The sequence below is a fragment of the Loxodonta africana genome, chromosome 7 (genome assembly GCF_030014295.1).
Source record: "Loxodonta africana isolate mLoxAfr1 chromosome 7, mLoxAfr1.hap2, whole genome shotgun sequence".
Taxonomy (NCBI): Eukaryota; Metazoa; Chordata; class Mammalia; order Proboscidea; family Elephantidae; genus Loxodonta; species Loxodonta africana.
This window is the reverse complement of record NC_087348.1, coordinates 4,151,810-4,175,770: the sequence shown is the minus strand read 5'-3', so window position 1 is coordinate 4,175,770 and position 23,961 is coordinate 4,151,810. Positions and strand designations below refer to the sequence as shown.

General features: G+C 47.5%; 1 protein-coding gene across 1 annotated transcript in view; it reads right to left on the bottom strand.

The window, feature by feature from the left end:
• The window catches only part of SHANK2 (SH3 and multiple ankyrin repeat domains 2), a 571,155-nt gene that overhangs the window by 472,347 nt on the left and 74,847 nt on the right, over positions 1–23,961 (bottom strand). Inside the window, exon 8 of the mRNA XM_064287611.1 lies at positions 5,161–5,238. Within this exon, the coding sequence (XP_064143681.1) occupies positions 5,161–5,238 (78 nt within the window). The remainder of the gene's footprint in view (positions 1–5,160; positions 5,239–23,961) is intronic.

The window sequence follows — 23,961 nt, the reverse complement described above, 5'->3', positions numbered from 1 at the left end:
TTCAACAACAGCATAATTTAAAGGATTATGGAGCCCTTGGTCATTTTCAAAGTGCTCTCGTATCAGTTATCACGTGTGACGTGAGAAAAATTGGTCACTCCTCTGGCTGAACTTGGGGCTCACTGTAAGGTCAATGAGAGCCCCTGGTGTCTGAACAACAAACCCAGGAGGGATGGAAGGTCATTTTCACGGGCAGAGGTCTCCCGGGTGAATGCTGCTGCTTTGCCTCCAGAGCTGTTCAGGGAAATGAGATGAACCACATGTTCCCACCACAAAAGGAGCCTCCCAAGGACAGAGTGATATGAAACATACAAGCTCTGAGCAGAGGAGAAAGCCAGACGGAAGATCTGGACTGGGGCGGGGGGGGGACCAACCCTCCCAGGACATAGAACTCTCCAAAAATCATTGGGCATGTGCAAAAATGAGCTTCCAAGAAGGTGCGTGGGGACTCCAGGGGACTCGGTCAGATTATGAATGACAATTGGCCCAGTGGAGTAGAACGCAGTGATCCTTGGGTCTATTTTCTATCACCTAATTCCTGAAGAATTTACAATTCTATTCCTTGTTTCTGAATTTGGACTTCCTTTTCCTCCTCTTATCTACAACTTTCAACTACAACGTAATGGTTAAGAAAGGAGTCTCTGGGTGGCGCAAGCAGGTAAGAACTCTACTAGCTGAAAGGTTGGCGGTTCAAACCCACTCAGAGTCCCCTTGGAAGACAGGCCTGGTGATCTGCTTCTGAAAGGCCACAGCCTTGAAAACCCTATGGAGCACAGCTCTACTCTGCACACACAGGGCCGCCATGAGGGGGAATCAACGTGGTGGCAACAAGAACAGTGGCTAAGAAAGAGCACAGGTTTGGGGTTGGCAGCTTGCGTGTAAACCTCACTGCCTCCTTATCAGCCGTGTGCCCTGGGTCACTTACCCGACCCCTTCAGCAGTGGAGGCGCCAGGCTTCCCAGATCACACATGGAGAGCGTCCAGTGCAGCACCGAGAAGGAGCCACCACTCACTCGCAGAAGGTAGCCGTAACCACCGAACACAACATCTTGTTGCCAAAGGGACTTCCACCTCATGACCTTCTTTACTTTCCCCTCTGACCACACGCTCATACTTGCCAACCTTTACAATCAGACTTCAGAACACTCTCACTGCCATTTCTTTTCTCCACCCTTTCTCTGCTTCTGGACATTGAATAGCAACTGCTGAATACAGCCTGGAGACTGTCTCACAGAGAAACATGTAGGGACACAGGCTTCCTTCTCCAAACCCGCGATGCCTGGTGGTGAAAATATCACCTCCAAAAAACAATGGAAGCCCTGTTGGGATGGGGCAACTGGAAGGCAGAAAGGACTCCATCAGCAAAGTCTTACCCGATTGGTTCTGCCAATGCCCTTGCTGCTCTCCCTCCTTCCCTGGTCCCTCTGCTTCTTTAGAATTTTCTCTGTCCGTTTTTTCTTTGTCTTCAGATTCACGATACGTTTGCTGCCTTGGACTCAGCGATCCAAGAAACAAAGAATCATTGGTGCTGCTCACCCATGCGAAGAGGCAAGATGAGTTGTGAGCCAAAAGAAAGAATTTTCAGCTCCCCATAACTCTGTCCTAGAGTGGAAGTTAGGAGGCCTGGGGACCACTGGCTTGGCCACGAGCTGATTTTAGGATCCTGGGGATCGATCTCTTCTTCTCCATTTCTTCCATAAATAGAAATAAGGACGCCTACCTTGCAGGTTTGTAGAGCATTAAAGGGGAACATACAGAAGTGCATCCTGTGGGCTTTAAAATTCTGTGCCAGTGGGAAAATCCATCATCATCATCATCATCATCATCATCATCATCAATGCCCTAGGTTTCATCATCACTGCCATCACCGCCATCACCACTGTCACCATCACCACCACCACCACCACCATCACCAACGTCACCACCACCATCACCACCATCACCATCAGCACCATCACCACCACCATCACCACCATCACCATCACCATCAATACCATCATCGCCACCATCATGATTGTCATCATCACCATCATCACCACCATCACCACCATCACCACCACCGTCATCATTACCATCATCATCATCACTATCACCACCATCAATACCTTCACACCACCATCGTTTCATCATCGCCATCACCACCATCAGCACCGCCATCAACATCATGAGCATCACCATCACCGTCACCATCGTCAACATCACCACGTTCATTATTGCCATCATTATCACCACCCTCATGACCATCATCATCACCATCATCACCAAGATCACTGCCGGTACTACCATCGCTGCCATCACCATCATCACCATCATCATGATTGTTTAAGATACACCCAAATGATGTGCTTCTCCTCCTATTCGTCCTCTTCTTCACAAATAGTCATTTCTGTCTCCCTGCTGAGTCTCAGATACGAGGGGGCATCAGAATCCCTGGAGGACCAGTTAGAACACAGATCGGCAGACCCTATCCCGAGTTTCTGAGTCAGCAGCTCTGGGGCGAAGCCTGAGAATTTGCATTTCTCTCACGTTCCTAGATCTGGCCGATGCTGCTGGTCCGGGGACCACACATTGAGAACCAGCGGATTAACTCGTTAGCCCAAGGCTTGCACAGATGGACTCTGTCAAATATTCCAGGATATCTTAGAAATGGCCCGGGTTCACAACAGCAGCTGAACAGCATCAACATTTTCCAAGTGAACATATTTCATCCCTTTTAAACGATGCAGCAAGCCATCGCCTCCGCACGAATTCAAAATTAAATGATTCATTTTTTGTAAACGGGAGGGGAAGAACTGTGAATGAAAAGTGAAAGCCAGAGACATTTTGCAGGCAAACATCCACGGAGTGAACTGAGTCTTTTCGTATTATTAAAACAGAAGGCAGGCCCCAACACGTGCGGTTGGAGCTTACTGCAGGCATGCAAAGAGACGAAGGCTCCGGTTCCACTGACCGGATGAACAATGTCCGCGGGGTACAATGCCCTATCAGTTCAAGGGCACTTGGCACACCTTTCTCCCAGAGCCGTTCGTGGCACCTGATTGAGTGCTGCCAGCAAAATAGAAACAGATGGCGCCGGGTTTTGTGCCGGTGCGGTTTTGCGGCCGTGAGGGTATATTAAGCTCCCTGCCAGTTCTCACATGAGAAGAGGTGTGCCCATCCCAGCTGGTCGCCGCCTGTGAGACGAGGGAGGGGGCAGACCACCCACGTGTGTTTTTGTTCCTGCCCTCCATGGAAGACTCACCTCCCTGGCCTTCACGTGACAGCTACAAGCCACCTCCCAGGAAAGTCGGAAACGGCGTTAGTGTTATCCAGGTGCTTACCATGGGCCAAAGGGGATTAGCTGCTGCTTTCTAAGCGGCCTGAAGTAGGTTTTCTTACATTATTTTTAAAGGACCAGAAAAACCAACAAACCAGTGCTGTCAAGTCCACTCCAACTCGCAGAGACCCCAAGTGTGTCAGAGTAGAACTGTGCTCTGTGGGGTTTCCAACGTCAGAGTGGAACTGTGCTCTGTGGGGTTTCCGACTTCAGAGTGGAACTGTGCTCTGTGGGGTTTCCGACTTCAGAGTGGAACTGTGCTCTGTGGGGTTTCCGACGTCAGAGTGGAACTGTGCTCTGTGGGGTTTCCGACGTCAGAGTGGAACTGTGCTCTGTGGGGTTTCCAATGGCTGACTTTTCAGAAGTAGATCATCAGGGCTTTCTTCCCAGGTGCCTCTGGGTGAACGTCAACCTCCGACTTTTTGGTGAGGAACCGAGCATATTAACCATTTGCATCACCCAGTGACTCCAAAGGAAAACTAGTCAAGATAAATGCAGTGAACATAGACTCAAGGACCAGAGAAACATACTATTGAGAGACAAAGAAAAAAAATCTTTACACCAAGCCATCAACCCACAGCTAACCCCAAAGGGGAAGATGCAGTCATACCACGAAGTATAAGGAGGCCACAAGTCCTTCACAATCACCACTCGAAAGAGGTCATTTTCTCGGATAGCAGCTATAATCTTAATAAAGCCATTAGCAAAGCAGGAAGTCATTTCTACAATCCATTTTATATTAAACATTTGCAAACCATAAGAACCAAGGCTAAAACCCAAGCCTGCCACTACTGAAGAACTAAGCGAACTCTTTAATGGAGATTACTAAATGTCTGGGGCCCAGTTTTTGGATTGAATTCATTCATTTTCAAGACATAAAGCCCTTACATATTAGTAATGCCTAAGAGAAATGTTAGTGAAACCATCAGCGGAAGCCGATTCTAAAGTAAAGACCCCTCTCGACATGCTCGGATGCTGACCAAAAGGCTGGCGGCTTGAGTCCACCCAGAGGCACCTTGGAAGAAAGGCCTGGCAACCTGCTTCTGAAAAATCAGCCATTGCAAACCCTACGGAGCACAGTTCTACTCTGACACACACGGAGTTACCATGTGTGGAAGCTGAGTCAGCCACAACTGTTTTTTTCCAGGGTGATAAGATGTACAAATCAATTCCAATTAAGAAAGATTGTGGTCACTTCAATTTTCAAATCAAGTGGATATATCTGACTGTGCTTAGCATCAAAAACCATTTCTATAACTTAGAGCATTTAGCAAAAAAAAAAAAAAGAACAAGAAAAAACACCCAAAACCATCTGGTCCACAGCATTAAAACTGGATGAGCCAACCAAGGACCCTGGCTTATGGGCTCCACGTAGAATACCACAGCCCATGTGGGGTTTACACCGTTCTTTCTCCACTCCAGGACAGGAGACCCAGTGGGGTTCCAGAGAGACGACAAGCCTCCTCCCCATGAGATTCTCATAAAGCATCCCCATTCAAAGGACAGACAATGAAGCCAGCATTTTCCCACAGCTGCACAATGAAAAGCTTCTGTCTTTACCGCTTTTCCAAAGCTGTTTTCTTGACTACGTCACGTAGATGAATCTCTGCGTTATTCATGATGCCCGACCTAACAGGAAGGAAGCTGAAATACAGCCACGGCTCCAATGCTTGAAGACAGAGGTACATGGGGACAGCCCCTGAACACGCAATAAACAAATAAAACCTGCACAGCAGAAGGAGCGACCTCGAGTTATACATTCAGATACCACGTGCAGAGACTCCAAGCTGTCTCCCGCAGGAATTCACAGACAGCTGTGACCTGTCTCTGAGAACACTCTTTACCTGGAAGGGAGTCTGGCTATTGTAGTTTTTCAGTTCCTTGTTTCCACCTCGGAAGAGAAGCACTCTTGCACAGCTGTCCTGCAAGTTGAAAAGAAGCAATCTGCTGTTAGAACTATGGCAGAGATGTTCTCCACAGGCGACGGTTCAGAGGCTACAGCCCACAACCAACCCATTGCTGTCGAGTCGATTCTGACACATAATGATCCTACAGGACAGAGTAGAACTGCCCCATAGTCTGAGGAGTGGCCGTTGGACCCGGACCCCTTTAGGCTAGCAACCAAGCTCTCAACCACTGTACCACCGGGGCTCCCGCAAGAAATTAGGGAGATGGAAATGCAATGTTAAAAGTGGTAGCATTTTTTTTCTCGGATGATCAGTTGATATTTAACTGATACAGAGTCTTTGGACGGCAACTTGGCAGCATCCATAAAACTTCAGAACATACACACTCCATGACCAAACCATTCTACTTTTAAGGCTGTATTCTACAGAAACACAAGCGTATAAAGGCACATAATAAAATGAAATACCATAAGGTAAACTCAAAAAGAAAGAAAGAAAATAAAGTAAACCCTGGAGATAGCATAAATGTTCTAAAATAGGGGAAAGTGGGAGTGTATTCTAGAACATTCTTCATCTAGGCAGTTGTAGGAAAGGACAAGGCAGATTGACACAAAGGGACAAGGAACACGTCCCAGAACTACTAAGTGGAAAAGGCAAGCTTAATTTCATTTATGTTTAGAAAGTTTAGAGTCTGTATTATAGAAACACAAAAATACGTTTGGGAGGGAAGACTCCCGTTAACAATATTTACTTTCCCCAGGTTGGAAATGGGATTGGAGAGAGAACAAGAGGGATCTTTTCTTTTATTGTTGTTTGTTTTTTTAATATGTAAACTTATGTTTTCAAATGTTTCAAAGGCAGGCAATTATTAATTTCTTATGTATTGTTTTCCATTTAACAGATATTGATTGAGCATTTAATAGACATAGGTACAACTCTAGGTACATCTCAACATAAAGAAAACAGAAATCCTCACAACTGGACCAATAAGCCACACATGATAAACAGAGAAAAGATTGAAGTTGTCAAGGATTTCATCCTACTTGGGTCCACAATCAACAGCCATGGAAGCAGGAGTTAAGAAACCAAATGGTGTATTGCATTGGGCAAATCTGCTGCAAAGGACCTCCTTAAAGTGTCCAAAAGTAGAGATGTCACTTTGAGGACTAATGTGTGCCTGACCCAACGCATGGTATTTTCCATTTTTCATATGCGTGTGAAACCTGGACAATGAATAAGGAAGACCGAAGAGAATTGACACCTTTGAATTGTGGGGCAGGAGAAGACCATTGAATATACCACGGAGTGTCAAAATGAACAGATGTGTCTTGAAAGAAGTACAACCAGAATGCTCCTTAGAAGCAAGGATGGCGAGACTTCCTCTCACACACTTTGGACATGTTGACAGGAGGGATCAGTCCCTGGAGGACGTCATGCTTGGTAAAGTAGAGGGTCAGCAAAAGAGAGGAAGACCCTCAACGAGATAGATTGACACAGTGGCTGCAACAATGAGCTCAACCGTAACAACGATTGTGAGGATGGCACAGCACCAGGCAGTGTTTTGTTCCGTTGTACACAGGGTCACTATGAGTCGGCACCGACTTGACAGCATCTAACAACAACAAACAAGTCCAGGTGCTGAGCAAGCAGTAGTGAACAAAACAGAAAAAACCCTGCCCTCGTGAAGCTTGCATTCCATTAGGAGAGTTAAGCATCAGTTGTGTGTTTCAACAACGATGGATCATCATTGTTGCTGTTGTTGTTGTCGTTAGCTGCCTCAGTCAGTCCTTGATTCACGCCAAGCCCACGCACAACGGGACAAAATGCTTCCCAGTCCTGCGCCATATTCAGGATTGGTTGTGGGTCAGACCATCTGTGCTCCATAGGGTTTTCACGAGCTGATTTTAGGGAGCAGGTCACCAGGCCTTCCCTCCTAGTCTGTCTTAGTCCAGAATTTCTGCTGAAACTAGTTAAGCGTCACAGCAACACACAAGCCTCCGCTGACAGGCAGGTGGTGACTGAACATGAACAAAGGTAAATGATTATTGCGTCAAGTGTCAAAACATGCTTTATTGTGCTAAGGAACGACTTTCTAGAGCTTTAATAGCTCTAACAATTCTGTACTGTGTATAAAGCTAGTTTGTTTGGTGAAAAGAAGACCTCAATCTTAAAAAGATTTTAAATCTTTCAGAACTAGAAACGTTCCCAGAATATTGCCACTCCGGAAGGTATCTCTCCCTCACTGCTTTGTGAAATGGCCTTTCTAGTCCATCCACGGGACAATGTAGTGGTCTTCTTAGGTGTTTTTTTTTTAACAATGAAATACATCTACTCTTTGTCCATTTATTGAGCATCTACTATTTGCCCATGGGGCTGCTACGGGTTGAATTGTGTCCCCCCAAAAGTGTGTTGGCATCCTAACCCCTATACCTGTGGATGCAACCCTGCTTGGGAACAGGGTTTTCTTTTTATGTTAATGAGACCACATCCCAAATCTAATGACTGCTGAGTTATAAGGAGCAATTTAGACGGAGAAACAAGAAGCGCAAACCGGGGAAAGACAGATGCCACACGAACATGACCGAGTAATGCTGTGGCTACAGAACGTGAGATGAGGATCTTCCGCCAGAGCCGACAGACAGAGAGCCTTCCCCTAGAGCCAGCGCCCTGAATTCAGACTTCCAGCCTCCTGAATTGTGAGAAAGTAAACGTCTGTTCTTTAAAGCCACCACTTGTGGTACTTCTGTGACAACAGCACCAGGAGAAAGAGACAGAGGCTGAGAGAGACCTTCTTGCCAGCCCTCTGGAAGCTCCCAATGATGAGGTCGAGGACAGACACCCAGGAATTAAAACAAAGGCAGATAGGTGGTATATGCATGTACAAAAGCAGATAGGTCGTATATCCATATACAAAGGCAGACAGGTATATCCATACACAAGCCCTGACTGGAGGAATAATTTCTCCTCATAAATGCAGTTGACTTTTCAGAATGAGGGAATAATCACATGTTTTTCCAAGAACATTTAAATGATAAGCATAGGCCGGTGTTTATGTCCTGCATGGCAGGGCGCCTGCTCCTGTGCCGGGCTCACGTCTCCCACAGGAATCATTGTGCTAATGGCCTCTAGATGCAAGTTACAGCCAGACTCCTACACTGGGCAGGTCCAGGCTATTTCACCATCTAGAGCAGAGGAGAGCTAGAGCAGAGACAATCTAGAGCAGCTATGATCTAGAGAAGAGGAGATCTAGAGCAGAGGTGATCTAGATAGGAGGCAGTCTACAGCAGCAGTGATCTAGAGCAGAGATGATCTAGAGCAGAAGTGATCACCCAGACCTGACACTTGATACATATTTGTTGAACGAAGGACTACATTAAGTAACCAACAAGGGACTTCTATTTGGGGAAATGCTGGAAACAACAGGTCAGTGACCCCACTCCAGACCTGAAGGGTAATTACTAATTTGGTGAAAAGCAGGGGATCAAGGCTCGTGAACAGTGTACAGATTGACAGGACCAGGTAGAAAAGTAGATTTATAAAGAAAACTGAAATCTGCAGTGACGGGAAGTAGGTTAGCGGCTGCCTAAGACTTGGGAAGGGGTGGTTAGGAGGACATGGGGAGTAACTCCTAACGGGCAGACGTTCTTTTTGGGGTGATGAAAATGTCCAGATACTGATTGTGGTGATAATTGCATAGCCTTGTGAATATACTAAAAACCACTGAATTGTATGCTTTAGATCGCTGAATTGTATGAGAATTATATCTCCATAAAGGTGTTTTTTTTTTTTTTTAAAAAAAAAAAAAAGGAGGGGATCCCTGGTTGGTGCAAACAGTTAAGCACTTGGCTATTAACTGAAAGGTTGGCAGTTCAAGTCCACCCAGAAGGAAGGCCTGGTGATCTACTTCTGAAAAATTGTCGTTAGGTGCCGTTGAGTGGGTACCAACTCATAGCAACACTATGTACAACAGAACGAAACACTGCCTGGTCCTGTGCCACCTTCACAGTTGTTGTTATGCTTGAGCTTATTGTCGCAGCCACTGCGTGAGGCCATCTCATTGAGGGTCTTCCTCTTTTTCGCTGACCCTCTACTTTATCAAGCATGATGTCTTTCTCCAGGGACTGTGCCCTCCTGATAATACGTCCAAAGTATGTGAGACGTAGTCTTGCCATCCCTGCTTCTAAGAAGTGCTCTGGTTGTGCTTCTCCCAGGACAGATCTGTCCACTCTCTTGGCAGTCCATGGTATACTCAATATTTTTCGCCAACACCACAATTCAAAGGCGTCAATCCCTCTTCGGTCTTCCTTATTCATTGTCCCCCTTTCTCACGCAGATGAGGAGATTGAAAACAGCATGACTTGGGTCAGGGGCACCTTAGTCTTCAAGGTGACATCTTTGCTTTTCAACACTTTGAAGAGTTCTCTTTCAGCAGATTTGCCCAGTGAAATGTGTCTTTTGGGTGACCCTGCAGGTGTCTGAATACTGGTGGCATAGCTTCCAGCATCACAGCAACACGCAAGCCCCCACAGTACGACGAACTGACAGGTAGGGGTCTGCAAAATTAGCCACTGAAAACCCTTATAAAGCACAGTCTCTTCTGACACACATGGGACCACAATGAGTCAGAATTGATTCGATGGCAACTGGCTTCTTATTTTATGCTTAAAAAAAAAGAAAAAACACCAAGCCTGCAGGAACTTTGCATCCATCCGACTAAGAGGCCAAGGCCAGCCAAACGCACAGCTGGAGTCTGGCAAGGTTGAAGTGAGTCAGCTGGGCCTGCCCAATCCCGTGACCTTGGCAGTGGGGCCCTGTGTGGCCTCCACTTTAGGTAATGATGCTAATGTGGAAACCATCTGTGCCCTTCCGCAGCTTGTGGGCCAACCCAGTGCTCATTAGGGAACGGGAATGGCGAGTTCTGGGGGAAATGAGCATGCAATAGGTGCATGTAGGTGGTAAACTACAGGGAGGAGGAGGGGAGGGCAGAGGGTGCGCCTGCCGGCCGGTGTTTCCCAAGTCCTATTCCAACCCCTCCACTCTCTGCCCCGGGTTCAGGACTCACCTGCGTCCTGCTTGTGAATCCTGGCTCCTGCCTTATTAAATAACCCTTGTTCCGCTTCTTACAAAGGAGGGTTAATCAATGCATCCTATTAGCTTGCAGTACTGAGCTAAAAGCTTGTTGTGAGAAGGAAAAAAAGGACAGGAGAGAGAGTTTGAGAGAGCTCAGGTAAAGAGCGTAAGGGAAAGATGGGGACTAAGAGGAGTCCTGGAGGGCCCAGCCCACCCAGAGGTGACTTGGAAGAAAGGCCTGACGATCTCCTTCTGAAAACTCAGCCACTGAAAACCCCATGGGGCCCAGTTCTACTCTGACACACACGGGGTCACCATGAGTCGGAGTCGACTGCGTGGCAACCGGTTGGTCGGTTGGTTAGGAGACTAGGAAGAATTTCAACAGGTTATCACTGTGGACACGTGGGGGGCAAGAGGTAACGAAGGAGAAAGTGGGGGATCCCCCTGGGTTAGAACGGGACAGGGACCCCACTAAGGGCCATCCTGCCAGGAAGGCTGGCCCCTGGGGCCCTCAGCCAGAGCCACGTCTGCAGTGGGCTCCACCTGTGCCCTGACCCAGCCGCAGGGTGTCGGCCAGTGGGGCTTAGAAGACCCACCCACCTATGGCTAAGCACCCCAGCCAATCGGAATTCAGAATACAGGAGCCTGGTCAGGACGGGGCCAGAAGACAGCCTGTCCCACTTCCGTGATCCCTTCTGAATGCTCTTGGTTTCTTCACAAAGACTTTCTCTGAAAAACCCTATCATCTAAAGAAAACCCAAACCCATTGCCCTCATAGAGACCCTGTACGACAGAGGAGAACTGCCCGCACAGGGTTTCCAAGGCTGTCATCTTTTAGGACATGTATTTCCTATAAACAGTTAAGAACAAATCACCAGGCGCTGCCGGTGAACCCACCCCAGGCAGAATCCTGAAAAACCCTGCCCTCACCCACAGAGCGAGCGACTTCTTTGCGTGAGTCAGTATCAGCCAAGTCTCTAGACACGCCATCAGTCACACTAACATCACCAGGCTTCAAAGTGAGATCAGACTCCAGAGGGCTATTTCAAAATTCAGGGGCAAAGGGCTTGTGTGGCTTCATAATAATTAGACCCTACGTGTATGAGTGTGTGTGAACCTGGATGTGTGCATATGTGTGACTGTGTGAGTATATGCGTGTAGATGAGGGTGTGTACGTGTGCACGGTGTGTTGTGTGTGCATGTGTGTGAATGTAAGGTGTGTGGACTTCATACATGTGAATGGGTGTATGCTGTGTGTGCATATGTGTGTATGTGGCTGTGTGTGTGCTGTGTGTGTGTGTGTGGTGTGTATGAATATATAGGTGTAAGCGTATGTATGTGTGAACATTACTGATTGTGTATAGGTGAACGTGACCCACGTGTGTGCGAATGTGTGGGTGTGCATGCAGTATGTGTGTGCATGTGTGACTGTACGTGTACGTGTTAGTGAGTGTGTATACGTGGCATGCTAGAAGTGAAAATCAAGGAGTCCACAGGGCCGAGGCCCCTCCGAAGGCCCTAGGGAAAGGTCCTTTCTTCTCTCAGCTTCTGGTGGCCCCAGGCATTCCTTGGCTGGTAGATGCAACTTCACATGGTCATCTTCTGTGTCACTCTGTGCCTCGTCTTTTATCAGGACACCAACAGGCAGGACTACGAACCACCCTTCTCTGCTACAACCTCATGTCAACCTAACTCATCAAATCTGCAAAGACCCAATTTCCAAACAAGGTCACATTCAGATACAGGGGTGCAGTCTCCAACACATCTTTTAGGGGACACAGATCGACCCCTAACAGATGGGGACAGAGGCCTGGCCACAGCAATGCCGTGTGGGGGTCACAGGTGGCCAGCCAACTGTGAGGAGGGCTGCAAGTCTGACTGGAGCGTGCCGCGGAGGTGACAGGAGCGAGTTGTGCCGTGGAGGCAGTCCCGGCAATGAAGTGGCAGCGGTGCTCGGCCGAGGGGGCGTTCTGAGGGAGGAGGCAGTGGGGTGCCTTAAGGAGCAAATGGGCACGATGACAGAGCAGGAGACAGAGGTGGAAAGCAGGGATGCAGGTGATTGCTTTGCCCAGAACGACGGTGTGAATGCGGAGCCAGGATTTTAACTCGGGGGTTCCAACTCCAACAAAGTGCTTTCGCTTCCACCGCACCAGCACGGTCTCCACTTAAAGGTCACGGACATGAATTACTAAACACTTCCAATTATGCAGTCAGGGGTTTGCTTCCAGTTTAAATCATCCTTGAAAATGAGCCTATCTAGGTAGATAAAAATCCAAGAAGAACTAAGATGATAAAGCATAGTGAGGCGGGGCATTGGCGTCACCACAGTGGGACTGGAAATGGCTCCGTGGACCAATCCCCCATCCGCAAAGCCACACCCCAAAATGCAGGCCGTGTTAAGAGAGACCACACTCTGACATACCATAGCACACAGCATGGCAGTTATGGGGCGAACTGTGTGCCCCCCCAAAAATGTCCACGCCCTCGCTCTTGTTGTTAGGTGCTGTTGAGTCGGCTCCGACTCACAGCAACCCTATACACGACAGAAGGAACCACTGCCCGGTCCTGCGCCAGCCTCACAATGGGTGCTATGTTTGAGCCCATTGTTGCAGCCACTGTGTCAATCCATCTCGTTGAAGGTCTTTCTCTTTTTCAGCGACCCTCTACTTTACTAAGCACGATGTCCTTCTCCAGGGACTGGTCCCTCCTGATAATATGTCCAAAGTACGTGAGACAAAGTCTCGCCATCCTTGCTTCTAAGGAGCACTCTGGCTGTACTTCTTCCACGACAGACTCGGTCGTCCTTCCGGCAGTCCGTGGGACATTCAGTACTCTCTGCCAGCACCACACTTCAAAGGCACTGATACTTCTTCAGTCTTCCTTATTCACTGCCCAGCTTTAGAATTCATACGAGGCGATTGAAGACACCATGGCTTGGGTCAGACGAACCTTAGTCCTCAAGGTGACATCTTTGCTTTTGAACACTTTCAAGAGGTCTTTTCAGCAGATTTGCCCAATGCAATGCACCGTTTGATTTCTTGACTGCTTTGTCCTCACTCCAGTACCTGTGAACGCGACCTTCTTTGGAAACAGGGTCTTTGCAGATGCGATCAAGTCGAGCTGAGGTCATACTGGAGTAGGGTGGTCCCCTTATAAAAAGAGAAGAGACACAGCTGACCACAGAGGCAGAGATTGGAGTGATGCTGCCACAAGCCAAAGGTTGCTGGCAACCACCAGGCGCAGTGGAAGAGGCAAGGAGGAATTCTTCTCTAGAGCCTTCAAAGGGAGAATGGTCCTGCCAACGTCTTGATTTTGGACTTCCAGCTTCCAAAACTGTGAGAGAATGAATTTCTTTGGTTTTAAGCCACCTGGTTTGTGGCACTTCATTACGGCAGCTCAGGACACTAACACAGAGCCTCTGCCCCACCTAAGCATGGCCTGCACGAGGCTGCCAGCACCATGAAGCCCCACCCTCACTCACTCAAGGGCTACGGCAAAGTGTCCCCAACAGTCAGGACAAGAAAGCATTGAGGTGTGATGTAGGAAGGCATGAGTTGGAAGCCTGACTGTGCCATTTACTAACTGAGCAATGTTGAACCAAGCCTCAGTCTCTCAGCCTGTACAATGGGAGTGAAGACAACGGTATCCACCACGAGCTTGCTGGGGGGCCTCAGGAAAAGACTGTGTGGACCCTGTTTGGTGAGAAACACAACTGCAATAATAATAATGAGAACTGGTCCCCCTGCAATGGCCCTGTGGAGGCAGCCGCCAAGCCAACGAGCACTCTGTGGTCATCATGAAGGGCACAGAAACACGCACAGAATTCACTCTGCCTCTTCTTACCTTGGCTTTCATTAGAATTGAAAGACCTGCTTCCAGGGAGACAGGGCTTCTGTGATTTTGTTTTTGATGTTGTTGTTGTTTTCCATCTTCCAGGCAAAGTGACCCAGCCTAGCATCCTTTAATATTTGAAACTCCTTCACTTTTTTCAGTACCCAGGGCAGCAACACAAACACAGGCTGCTTTCCTCCCTCTGGGGCTCTCAGAAAGTCAGCTCGAGGGTCAGGGAGTCAGCAGATTAGACACAATTTGTTGCTTACAATCAAAGCCCTAAATTAGTTGATTTCAAAGAGAGAAAATACTCCCATCACAGTACGACAGAGGAAGAAGAAGAGTCAGGAACAGGAGGAGGAAGTGAAATGTGTGGCTAATTGCCTCCGTGAACGAGTGCCTCTCTTGTCATGAGACCAGAAGAACTAGGTGGTGCCCAGCTACCATTACCAAACATTTTGATCAAAGATTCCATAAAAGAACCCTAATCAAAAAGGGGGAAATGCAGAATAGAATTTCACATTCTCCTGGACTCCACACTTCCTGGAGCATGAATGTTGAATGAACCCCTGAAACTACTGCCCAGAGATAATCTTTGAACCTTAAACTAAAAATGTCCCCTAAAGTCTTCTTAAAACGAAACAATCGTTTACCTTAACTAGTAAAAAATGTCTGCTTGAGCATTATGCTCTTTTAAGAACTATCTACATGGGATCAAATTGGAAACAGCAACTCGAAAGATTAGACAGGAACGTTAGAGGGAAGTAAATTTATATTAATAGACGGGAACAACTCAGAAAAGGAGGGTGAGAATGGTTACACAACTCGAAGGATGTAATAAAAGTCATTAAATGTTCAATTGTGTGTTTTGCTGTGTGTATCCTCAACAAAATAAATACACATTTAAAAAATTGATTATATATACTGCTGTGTATATTCTCAACAAAATAAAAAAACATTTAAAAAATTGATTATATATGTACACATATTCTGGCTGTACTACTCCCACGTGTCTGTCAGTTTGTCAGACCGTGGGGGCTTGTGTGTTGCTGTGATGCTGGAAGCTATGCCGCCGGTATTCAGATACCAGCAGGGTCACCCATGGAGGACAGGTTCCAGCTCAGCTTCCAGACTAAGACAGACTAGGAAGGAGGACCCAGCAGTCTACTTCTGAAAAGTGAAACTGGGCAGTGTTTTGTGTTTTGTTCTGTTGTACATAGGGTCGCTATGAGCTGGAATCAGCTCAATGGCACCTAGAACAACTATATATATATATACACATAAGCCTAGATGCTTTTAGCTCTAAGAAGGAGAACCTTGCTAAGGCAAATCAGCTGAAGCAGAAGCATTAACAGCATCCTCACCATCGGCAGCAGCAGCATCACCATCATCCTCATCATCACCATCATCATCATCCCCATCCTCATCCACACCATTGCCATCAAAACCATCATCACCATCACCAACATCAGAAGCTGCACTGTTCCTATTAGCCTCATCATCACTACCATCATCGTTGCCATTAGCTTTATCACCACCATCAACGTGACCATCATCACCATCACCATCATCATCAGGATCCTGTGGTCTAATTCTACAGGTTGAAAGTGGAGAGAGGATTGTGTGAAGATGGATTTGATGGCACAGTGACTGGGGAACACTCCCAGAGGTGAGTGCCCAGGGGCTGGGAACACCAAAAACAAAAACAAACCAAAACAGTTGCCTTTGAGTTGATTCTAACTCATAGCAACCCTATAGGACACAGTAGAATTGTCCCACAGGGTTTCCAAGGAGTGGTTAGTGGATTTGAACTGCTGGACTTTTGGTTAGCAGAGAGCTCTTAACCACTGCACCACCAGGGCTCCTCAAGATCAGCATCCTCATGATATGATCAACATCACCACCATCATCGTCATCACCACCACCATCATCTCCATCATCACCACCATCATCATCATCACCACCACCATCATCCCTGTCATTATCACCACCACCATCATCACCACCATCACCACTACCATCATCACCATCATCATCACCACCATCATCATCACCACCACCATCATCAACACCACCATCACCACCATCATCCCCATCACCACCACCATCATCCCCATCATCACCACCACCATCATCGCCACCACCATCATCCCCATCATCATCACCACTACCATCATCCCCATCATCATCACCACTACCATCATTGCCACCATCATCTCCATCACCATTATCACCACTACCATCACCACCATCATCACCACCACCATCACCACCATCATCTCCATCATCACCACCATCATCATCATCACCACCACCATCATCCCTGTCATTATCACCACCACCATCATCACCACCATCATCACCACCATCACCACTACCATCATCACCATCATCATCACCACCATCATCATCACCACCACCATCATCACCACCACCATCACCACCATCATCCCCATCACCACCACCATCATCCCCATCATCATCACCACCATCATCGCCACCACCATCATCCCCATCATCATCACCACTACCATCATCCCCATCATCATCACCACTACCATCATTGCCACCATCATCTCCATCACCATTATCACCACTACCATCACCACCATCATCACCACCACCATCACCACCATCATCTCCATCATCACCACCATCATCATCATCACCACCACCATCATCCCTGTCATTATCACCACCACCATCATCACCACCATCATCACCACCATCACCACTACCATCATCACCATCATCATCACCACCATCATCATCACCACCATCATCACCACCATCATCATCACCACCACCATCATCACCACTACCATCATCCCCATCATCATCACCACTACCATCATTGCCACCATCATCTCCATCACCATTATCACCACTACCATCACCACCATCATCACCACCACCATCACCACCATCATCCCCATCACCACCACCATCATTCCCATCACCACCACCATTCCCATCACCACCACCATCATCCCCATCATCACCACCACCATCATTCCCATCACCACCACCATCATCCCCATCATCACCACCACCATCACCACCATCATCCCCATCACCACCACCATCATTCCCATCACCACCACCATCATCCCCATCATCACCATCGCCATCATCATCGCCACCATCATTGCCACCATCATCACCACCATCATCCCCACCATCACCACCATCATCACCACCACCATCAACCCCATCACCACCACCATCCTCCCCATTGTCATCATCGCCATCATCATCGCCACCACCATCACCACCATCATCATCACCACCATCATGATCAACATCAGCATTATCACAATGGCCCCTCTTAAGTGAGCATTTACTATGTGCCAGACACACCACATGTTAGTTTTCTACTTTAAGTCTCTTAACAACTCTGTGAGTTAAATATAATCACTCCCACATTACAAAAGAGTAAACTCAGGGCCAATAGAGACAGTAGGATGTCCAGGACAGCACAGTGAGGTAATGGCTTAGAATAAATGGAACCCAAACTGCCCACGTCTCCCAGCACCACTGCTCCCACTTCTCCAGGCTGCTTCTGACATCCTTCCCACTGCCTCCATACACCCACACAATCTATTTCTCAACATTACTCCCCAGAGTGAGACAGTCTGTGGTGACCCAGTATCTGTTTTAGCCCCGTTTCGTGTCCCTTCAGTGCCCTGCATCACAGCCTTTCTGTTCAACATGGCCGGAGTGGTTTCCGTTTCTTCACCGGAAACTGGCCAAATGCAGGCAAGGCATCACACGTGTAGAAAGGGGCACTAGACAGAGCAAAGTGATCAGCAGGCTGGGGACACAGCGAGGACAGAGCTTAGGGTTAAGTACATATGCAGCGTGTGCCAGATGAGGACTGGGAAACCTCCATGCTCCTAGGTGATTCTTACAAGTGCAGGGAGGATGTGAGCAGGGAGCTGTACCTTTTTGTGAGTCATCACATGGAGGTGCTGTCTTGATTGGCTTCATGTGCTACGTCAGTTAGGCTCACAGCCAGCTAGGGGACAGCCTGCGGGAGGGGATGAAAGATCATACTGGCATCCCAGGGAGGGGCGTGAGGGACTCCTAAGGCTAGGTGCTAGAATGTTCTCTGTGAACAATATAACAGGACATTATGTCCAGGAGCCATGGGGTAACAAACTGAGAACCATGACCCAATACCATGTCCCTTGGAGGCAGTGAAAGGTTGCTACTGTTGTTAGGTGTTGTCAAGTTGGTTCCGACTCATAGAGACTCAATATACAACAGAGCAAAATGTTGCCCGTTTGGGTGCCATTCTCACAATTGTTGCTATGTTTGAGTCCAGAGTTGCAGCCACTGTGTCAATCCACCTTGTAGAGGGTCTTCCTCTTTTTTTTAAGACCTTCTACTTTACCAAATATAATGTCCTTCTCCAGGAACTGGTCCCTTCAGATAACATGTCCAAAGTAAATGAGACGAAGTCTTACCACCCTTGCTTCTAAGGAGCATTCTGGCTGCATTTCTTCCAAGACAGATTTGTCATCTTCTGACAGTCCATGGCATATTCAATATTCTTTGCCAACATCATAATTCAAAGGCATCAATTCTCCTTTGATCTTGTTCATTGTCCAGCTTTCGCATGCATATGAGGTGATTGAAAATATTATGGCTTGGGTCAGGCAAGCCTTAGTCCTCAAAGTGACATCTTTGCTTTTCAGCGGGTTTGCCCAATGCAATGCGTAGTTTGGTTTCTTGACTGCTGCTTCCATGGGTGTTGATTGTGGATCCAATTAAAATGAAATCCTTGACAACTTCAATATTTTCTCTGTTTATCATGATGTTGCTTACTGGTCCAGCTGTGAGGATTTTTTGTTTTATGTTGAGGTGTAATCCATACTGAAGGTTGTAGTCTTTGATCTTCATCAGTAAGTGCTTCAAGTCCTCTTTGCTTTCAGCAAGCAAGGTTGTGTCATCTGCATATTGCAGGTAGTTCATAAGTCTTCCTCCAACCCTGATGCCCCATTCTTTGTCATATAGGTCATTTTCTAAGATCATTTGCTCAGCATACGTATTGAATAAGTACAATGATAGGATACAACCCTGATGCACACTTTTCCTGATTTTAAACTATGCAGTATTCCCTTGTTCTTTTCAAATGACTGCCTCTTTGTCTACGTACAGGTTCCGTATGAGCACAATTTAGTGTTCTGGAATTCCCATTCTTCACAATATTATCCATAATTTGTCATGATCCATATAGTTGAATGCCTTTGCATAGTCAATAAAACACAGGTAAACATCCTTCTGATATTCTCTGCTTTCACCCAAGATCTATCTGACTTCAGCAATGATATCCCTGGTTCCACGTCCTCTTCTGAATCCGGCTTTAATTTCTGACAATTCCCCATCGATGTACTCCTACAACCACTTTTGAATCATCTTCAGTGAAATTTTACTTGCGTGTGATAATCGTTTGATAATATTCCACATTCAGTTAGATCACCTTTCTTTGGAATGGGGACAAATATGGATCTCCTCCAAACAGTTGGCCAGGTAGCTGTCTTTCAAATTTCTTGGCATAGACAAGTGAACACTTCCAGCGTTGCATCCGTTTGTTGAAACATCTCAGTTGACACTCCGTTAATTCCTGGATCCTTGTTTTACAGCAATGTCTTCAGTGCAGCTTGGACTTCTTCCTTCAATACCATCGGTTCTTGATCATATGCTGCCTCCTAAAATGGTTGAATGTTGGCCAATTCTTTTTGGTATAGTGACTCTGTATTTCTTCCATCTTATTTTTATGCTTCCTGTATCGTTCAATATTTTGCCCAGAGAATCCTTTCATTTTGCAACTCGAAGCTTGAATTTTTTCTTCAGTTCTTTTAGCTTGAGAAACTCTGAGTGTGTTCTTCCCTTTTGGGTGTCGAACTCCAGGTCTAGCACATTTCATTATAACACTTTACTTAGTCTTCTCCAGCTGCCCTTTGAAAGCTTCTGTTGAGCTCTTCTACTTCTTCATTTCTTCATTTTACTTTATCTACTCCACATTTAAGAGCAAGTTTCAGAGTCTCTTCTGACATCCATTTTGTTCTTTTCTTTCTTTCCTGTCTTTTTAATGAACTTTTGCTTTCTTCATGTACGATGTCCTTGATGTCATTCCACAACTTTTCTGGTCTTTGGTTCTTAGTGTTCAATGTGTCAAATCTATTTTTGATATGGTCTTCAACTTGAACTTGCTTATGAGCAATTGATGGTCTGTTCCTTAGTCGGCCACTGGCCTTGTTCTGACTGATGACATTGAGCTTCTCCATCATCTCTTTCCACAGATGTAGTTGATTTGGTTCCTGTGTACTCCATCTGGTGAGGTCCATGTGTATAGCCACCATTTATGTTGTTGGAAAAAGATATCTCCAATAAATAGGTCGTTGGTCTTGCAAAATTCTATCATGCAATCTCCAGCATCATTTCTGTCACCAAGGCCCTATTTTCCAACTACCAGTCCTTCTTCATTGTTTACAACTTTCGCATTCCAATCACCAGTAATTATCAGTGCATCTTGACTGCGTGTTTGATGGATATCAGACCTCAGAAGTTGGTAAAAAAATCTTCAATTTCTTCATCTTTGGTCTTAGTGCAAGGTAGGGAGTCAAACGCAGGTGGAGCCACCTAGAGCACCTCCACATACGAGCTGAAGATGGAATGGCAGCAGGCTGCTCCTGATGACCCCACGACCCTTGACAGAGAAGTTCTCTGTGCCCCTAAGAGGCTTCCCAGCATGCTGGGAGAAAGCCATTCAACTCTTGGGTGGGGGTCTATCCCATAACTCAGGGGGAGAAGAGGTGAATGCAGCCTTCTATCCCAAGGGTTAGCAAAGCGCAAGGGCCAAACTGGCCCACCATCTGCTTTTGTAAATAAAGTTTTATTCGAACACAGCCACGTGCCTTTGTTCACATATTGCTACAGCTACTTTCGCAATCCAAAAAACACGTTGAGTAGTCGAAACAGAGTCCACGTGGCTTGCAAAGACTAAAATATTCACGAACTGGCCCTTTACAGACAGGAATGGCCTATGTTTATTCTAACCTAAGGCAGCTCTCGGGGAGACCATGGCCGGCTCTGGGCCGGTCCTGGAGGTGTCAGCTGAGGGGTGGGGACAGGCATGGAGAACCAGAAGTGAAACTGAGTGAAACCCAGACCCGTATATACAAATACAAACAAACAAACAAATGAAACACCCCAAAGTGGTTGCTATAGCGTCTACGCAGCTCCTGGAGACCCCACGTTTGTCAGAGTAGAGCCGTGTTCTACAGGGTTTTCAATAGCTGAGTTTTTGGAGGCAGAACACCAGGAATTTCTTCCAAAGTGCCTCTGGGTGGCCTTGAACCTCTAGTCTTTCAGTTAGCCGCCAAGCACGTTAACCGTCTGCGCCACTCAGAGACTCCCACATAGAGCTCAGAATACAGATTACCGAAATGTTTTAACCTTTTGTAATAAAACACCATCAACACTTTCAAAGACCATCTTGTCTGCAATTACTTCAAGAGACAGAAAACACACTTTTCCTATTTTATTTTATTTTTTGATGGTAAAATAAGCGTGAAATCTACTGGGGAAAATTAAGGGCTGTTTTTCCCCATCTAAGGCAGTAATTAAGAAGCAGATGCTGCTACAGATGTTTTCCCAGGCACAGCCAAGCCTCATGATGTGTGTTTTTGTAATGCAGCCGAGCAAGGTACTGCCACTCTCGAAGAGCGAGGTCAATATTCAAACACATCGATCTGCTCCTGCTAAGGGGGAAACCAGCAAACCCACAGAAGAGTCCCTGAAACCTGGCTGAAAGATCACCCCAGCCCCATCCAGGTGAGCTGCTTCCCTGTGCCAGGCAGAAGGGAAACAAGACAAGATGGCAGTTTATGTCTCTGAGAACCTGCGCCATAGGGGAGGGGATGCCAGCAGGGAAGGCGTAATAACGGCCTGGTCCTGGCAGTTTGCCCTGGCTAGTTCTGCAAAGGGCTGCCAGGGCAAGGAAAGAGCAGACTCTACTATCAGGAGGTCATCACAGAAAGGCGTGATAAAGGAGGGCCATCTGAGTTGGGTCTTGAACTGTGAATAGGAGTTTTCCAGGGCAAAGAATCCAGGAGAGTTTAATAGCTACAAGTAGAGAGGGAAATTCAGAGAGGTTGAAGGGGCCTGGTCTGGGGCAGGGCAGTGGAGGGGGTTGGGGAAGGCTCTGGGCAGAGGGTTGTTGTTAGGTGCCATCAGGTTGGTTCTGACTCATAGCGACCCTGTGTACAATAGAACGAAATACTGCCCGATCCTGTGCCATGCTCACAATCGTTGTTATGCTTCAGCCCATTGTTGCAGCCACTGTGTCAATCTATCTCATTGAAGGTCTTCCTCTTTTTCCCTGACCCTGTGCTTTGCCAAGCATGATGCCCTTCTCCAGGGACTGATCCTAGAGGGTAGGGCTCAGGACTTCACCCTGGAGGCCACAGTGAGCCAAGAGGATGGAATTACTATTTTGAATTGGGAAGACAGTGGTAACGGCAGATGGAGGACAGGGCAGACTGCACTGACCCTGGGAGCTCCAGCAAAATCCCTCCTCCTTGACCTCCCCTCTGTTCCCCCAGGTGAGGGGTCCCCATCACCCCATTCTGCTTGGTATCATGTCCATACCCCACCAGCCTCTGTACATAAAGATCCTTGAAGTTAGAGGAAGAAAAGAATAAAAGAAAGGGAAGAAGATACTCAGTAGTCATGTCTGCAGTCACTTTCTAATGTCCAGGGATTTTCTTGACCTCACTCACCAGGGAACTGGGTGATACCCCCCCTACCCTGAAGCAGTGCCCACACCTGGGCCCATTTCCCCTGAGCCAGGCTCCTGTCCCTCCTCTCCTGTGGAACCAGCAGCCTTCCTGGTCACCTGCCTGCAGCCCAGGAGCTCGGAGCACAGGAGGTACATGGCAGCGCTCCATCTTCCATTTAGGGTCCATGCACCCAGAGCGAGGGGATCCCAAACACCTGCTTTCCAAACACATGCACCCCCAAACTCCCTAGAATGTCACACTCTGCATACACAGCAGAGGAGGTGCTTCCTGGACTTGTGTACACGTGTTGATAGTGCTCCACCCCCGCAGGTGCACTAAAGCACCCTGGGGTCACATCTGTGGCATGTAGGAGTGGTAGGTGCCCTGGGTGGTGTGAATGGTAATGCTCACAACTACTAGCCAAAAGGCTTGTGTTCGAACCCACCCAGAGGTGCCTCGGAATACAGGCCTGGTAGTCTGCTCCTAAAGGTCACGGCCTTGCAAGCCCTATGGAGGAACCAGCAACTGTGCAAAACATTCCCTGAAGCCCGGCTGAAAGGCTACCCCAACCCCACCGACCCCAGTGGAATGGACTCCATGGCAACAGACAACAACAAGGAGCGGTCAGGCCTGCTCGGCGCTGCGGAAGACGGCGGGGGAGGGACTCTCCTAAGCATCAGCCCTGACTGCCCGCTCCGTGGCCCCAGTCCGTACCTCTCCACATTCCAGGTAGAGGACCAACGTCAGGGAGGGTGCGAGGTGCCATAACTGGGCGGTGTTTGCACCCTCGGATACAGAGAGGGGACACACGTTGGGAACCCACGGTCTATCCCACCCTCAGGTGTTCTCTGGAGAGCGAGCATGGTGCGGCAGTGAAATGGAGGTCATCGGACCCATATTCTGATCCCAGCTCAGGTGTGTCTCAGCTGTGCCACCCCGGGCCCCCCTCTGCTCCCCGGTGGCCCAGCTTCCTCTTTCCGAAAAGAGGTAAGAGTTCTTACCAGAGAAACCAGGTGTGAGTCACCTGACAGGACACCTGTGAGGCACT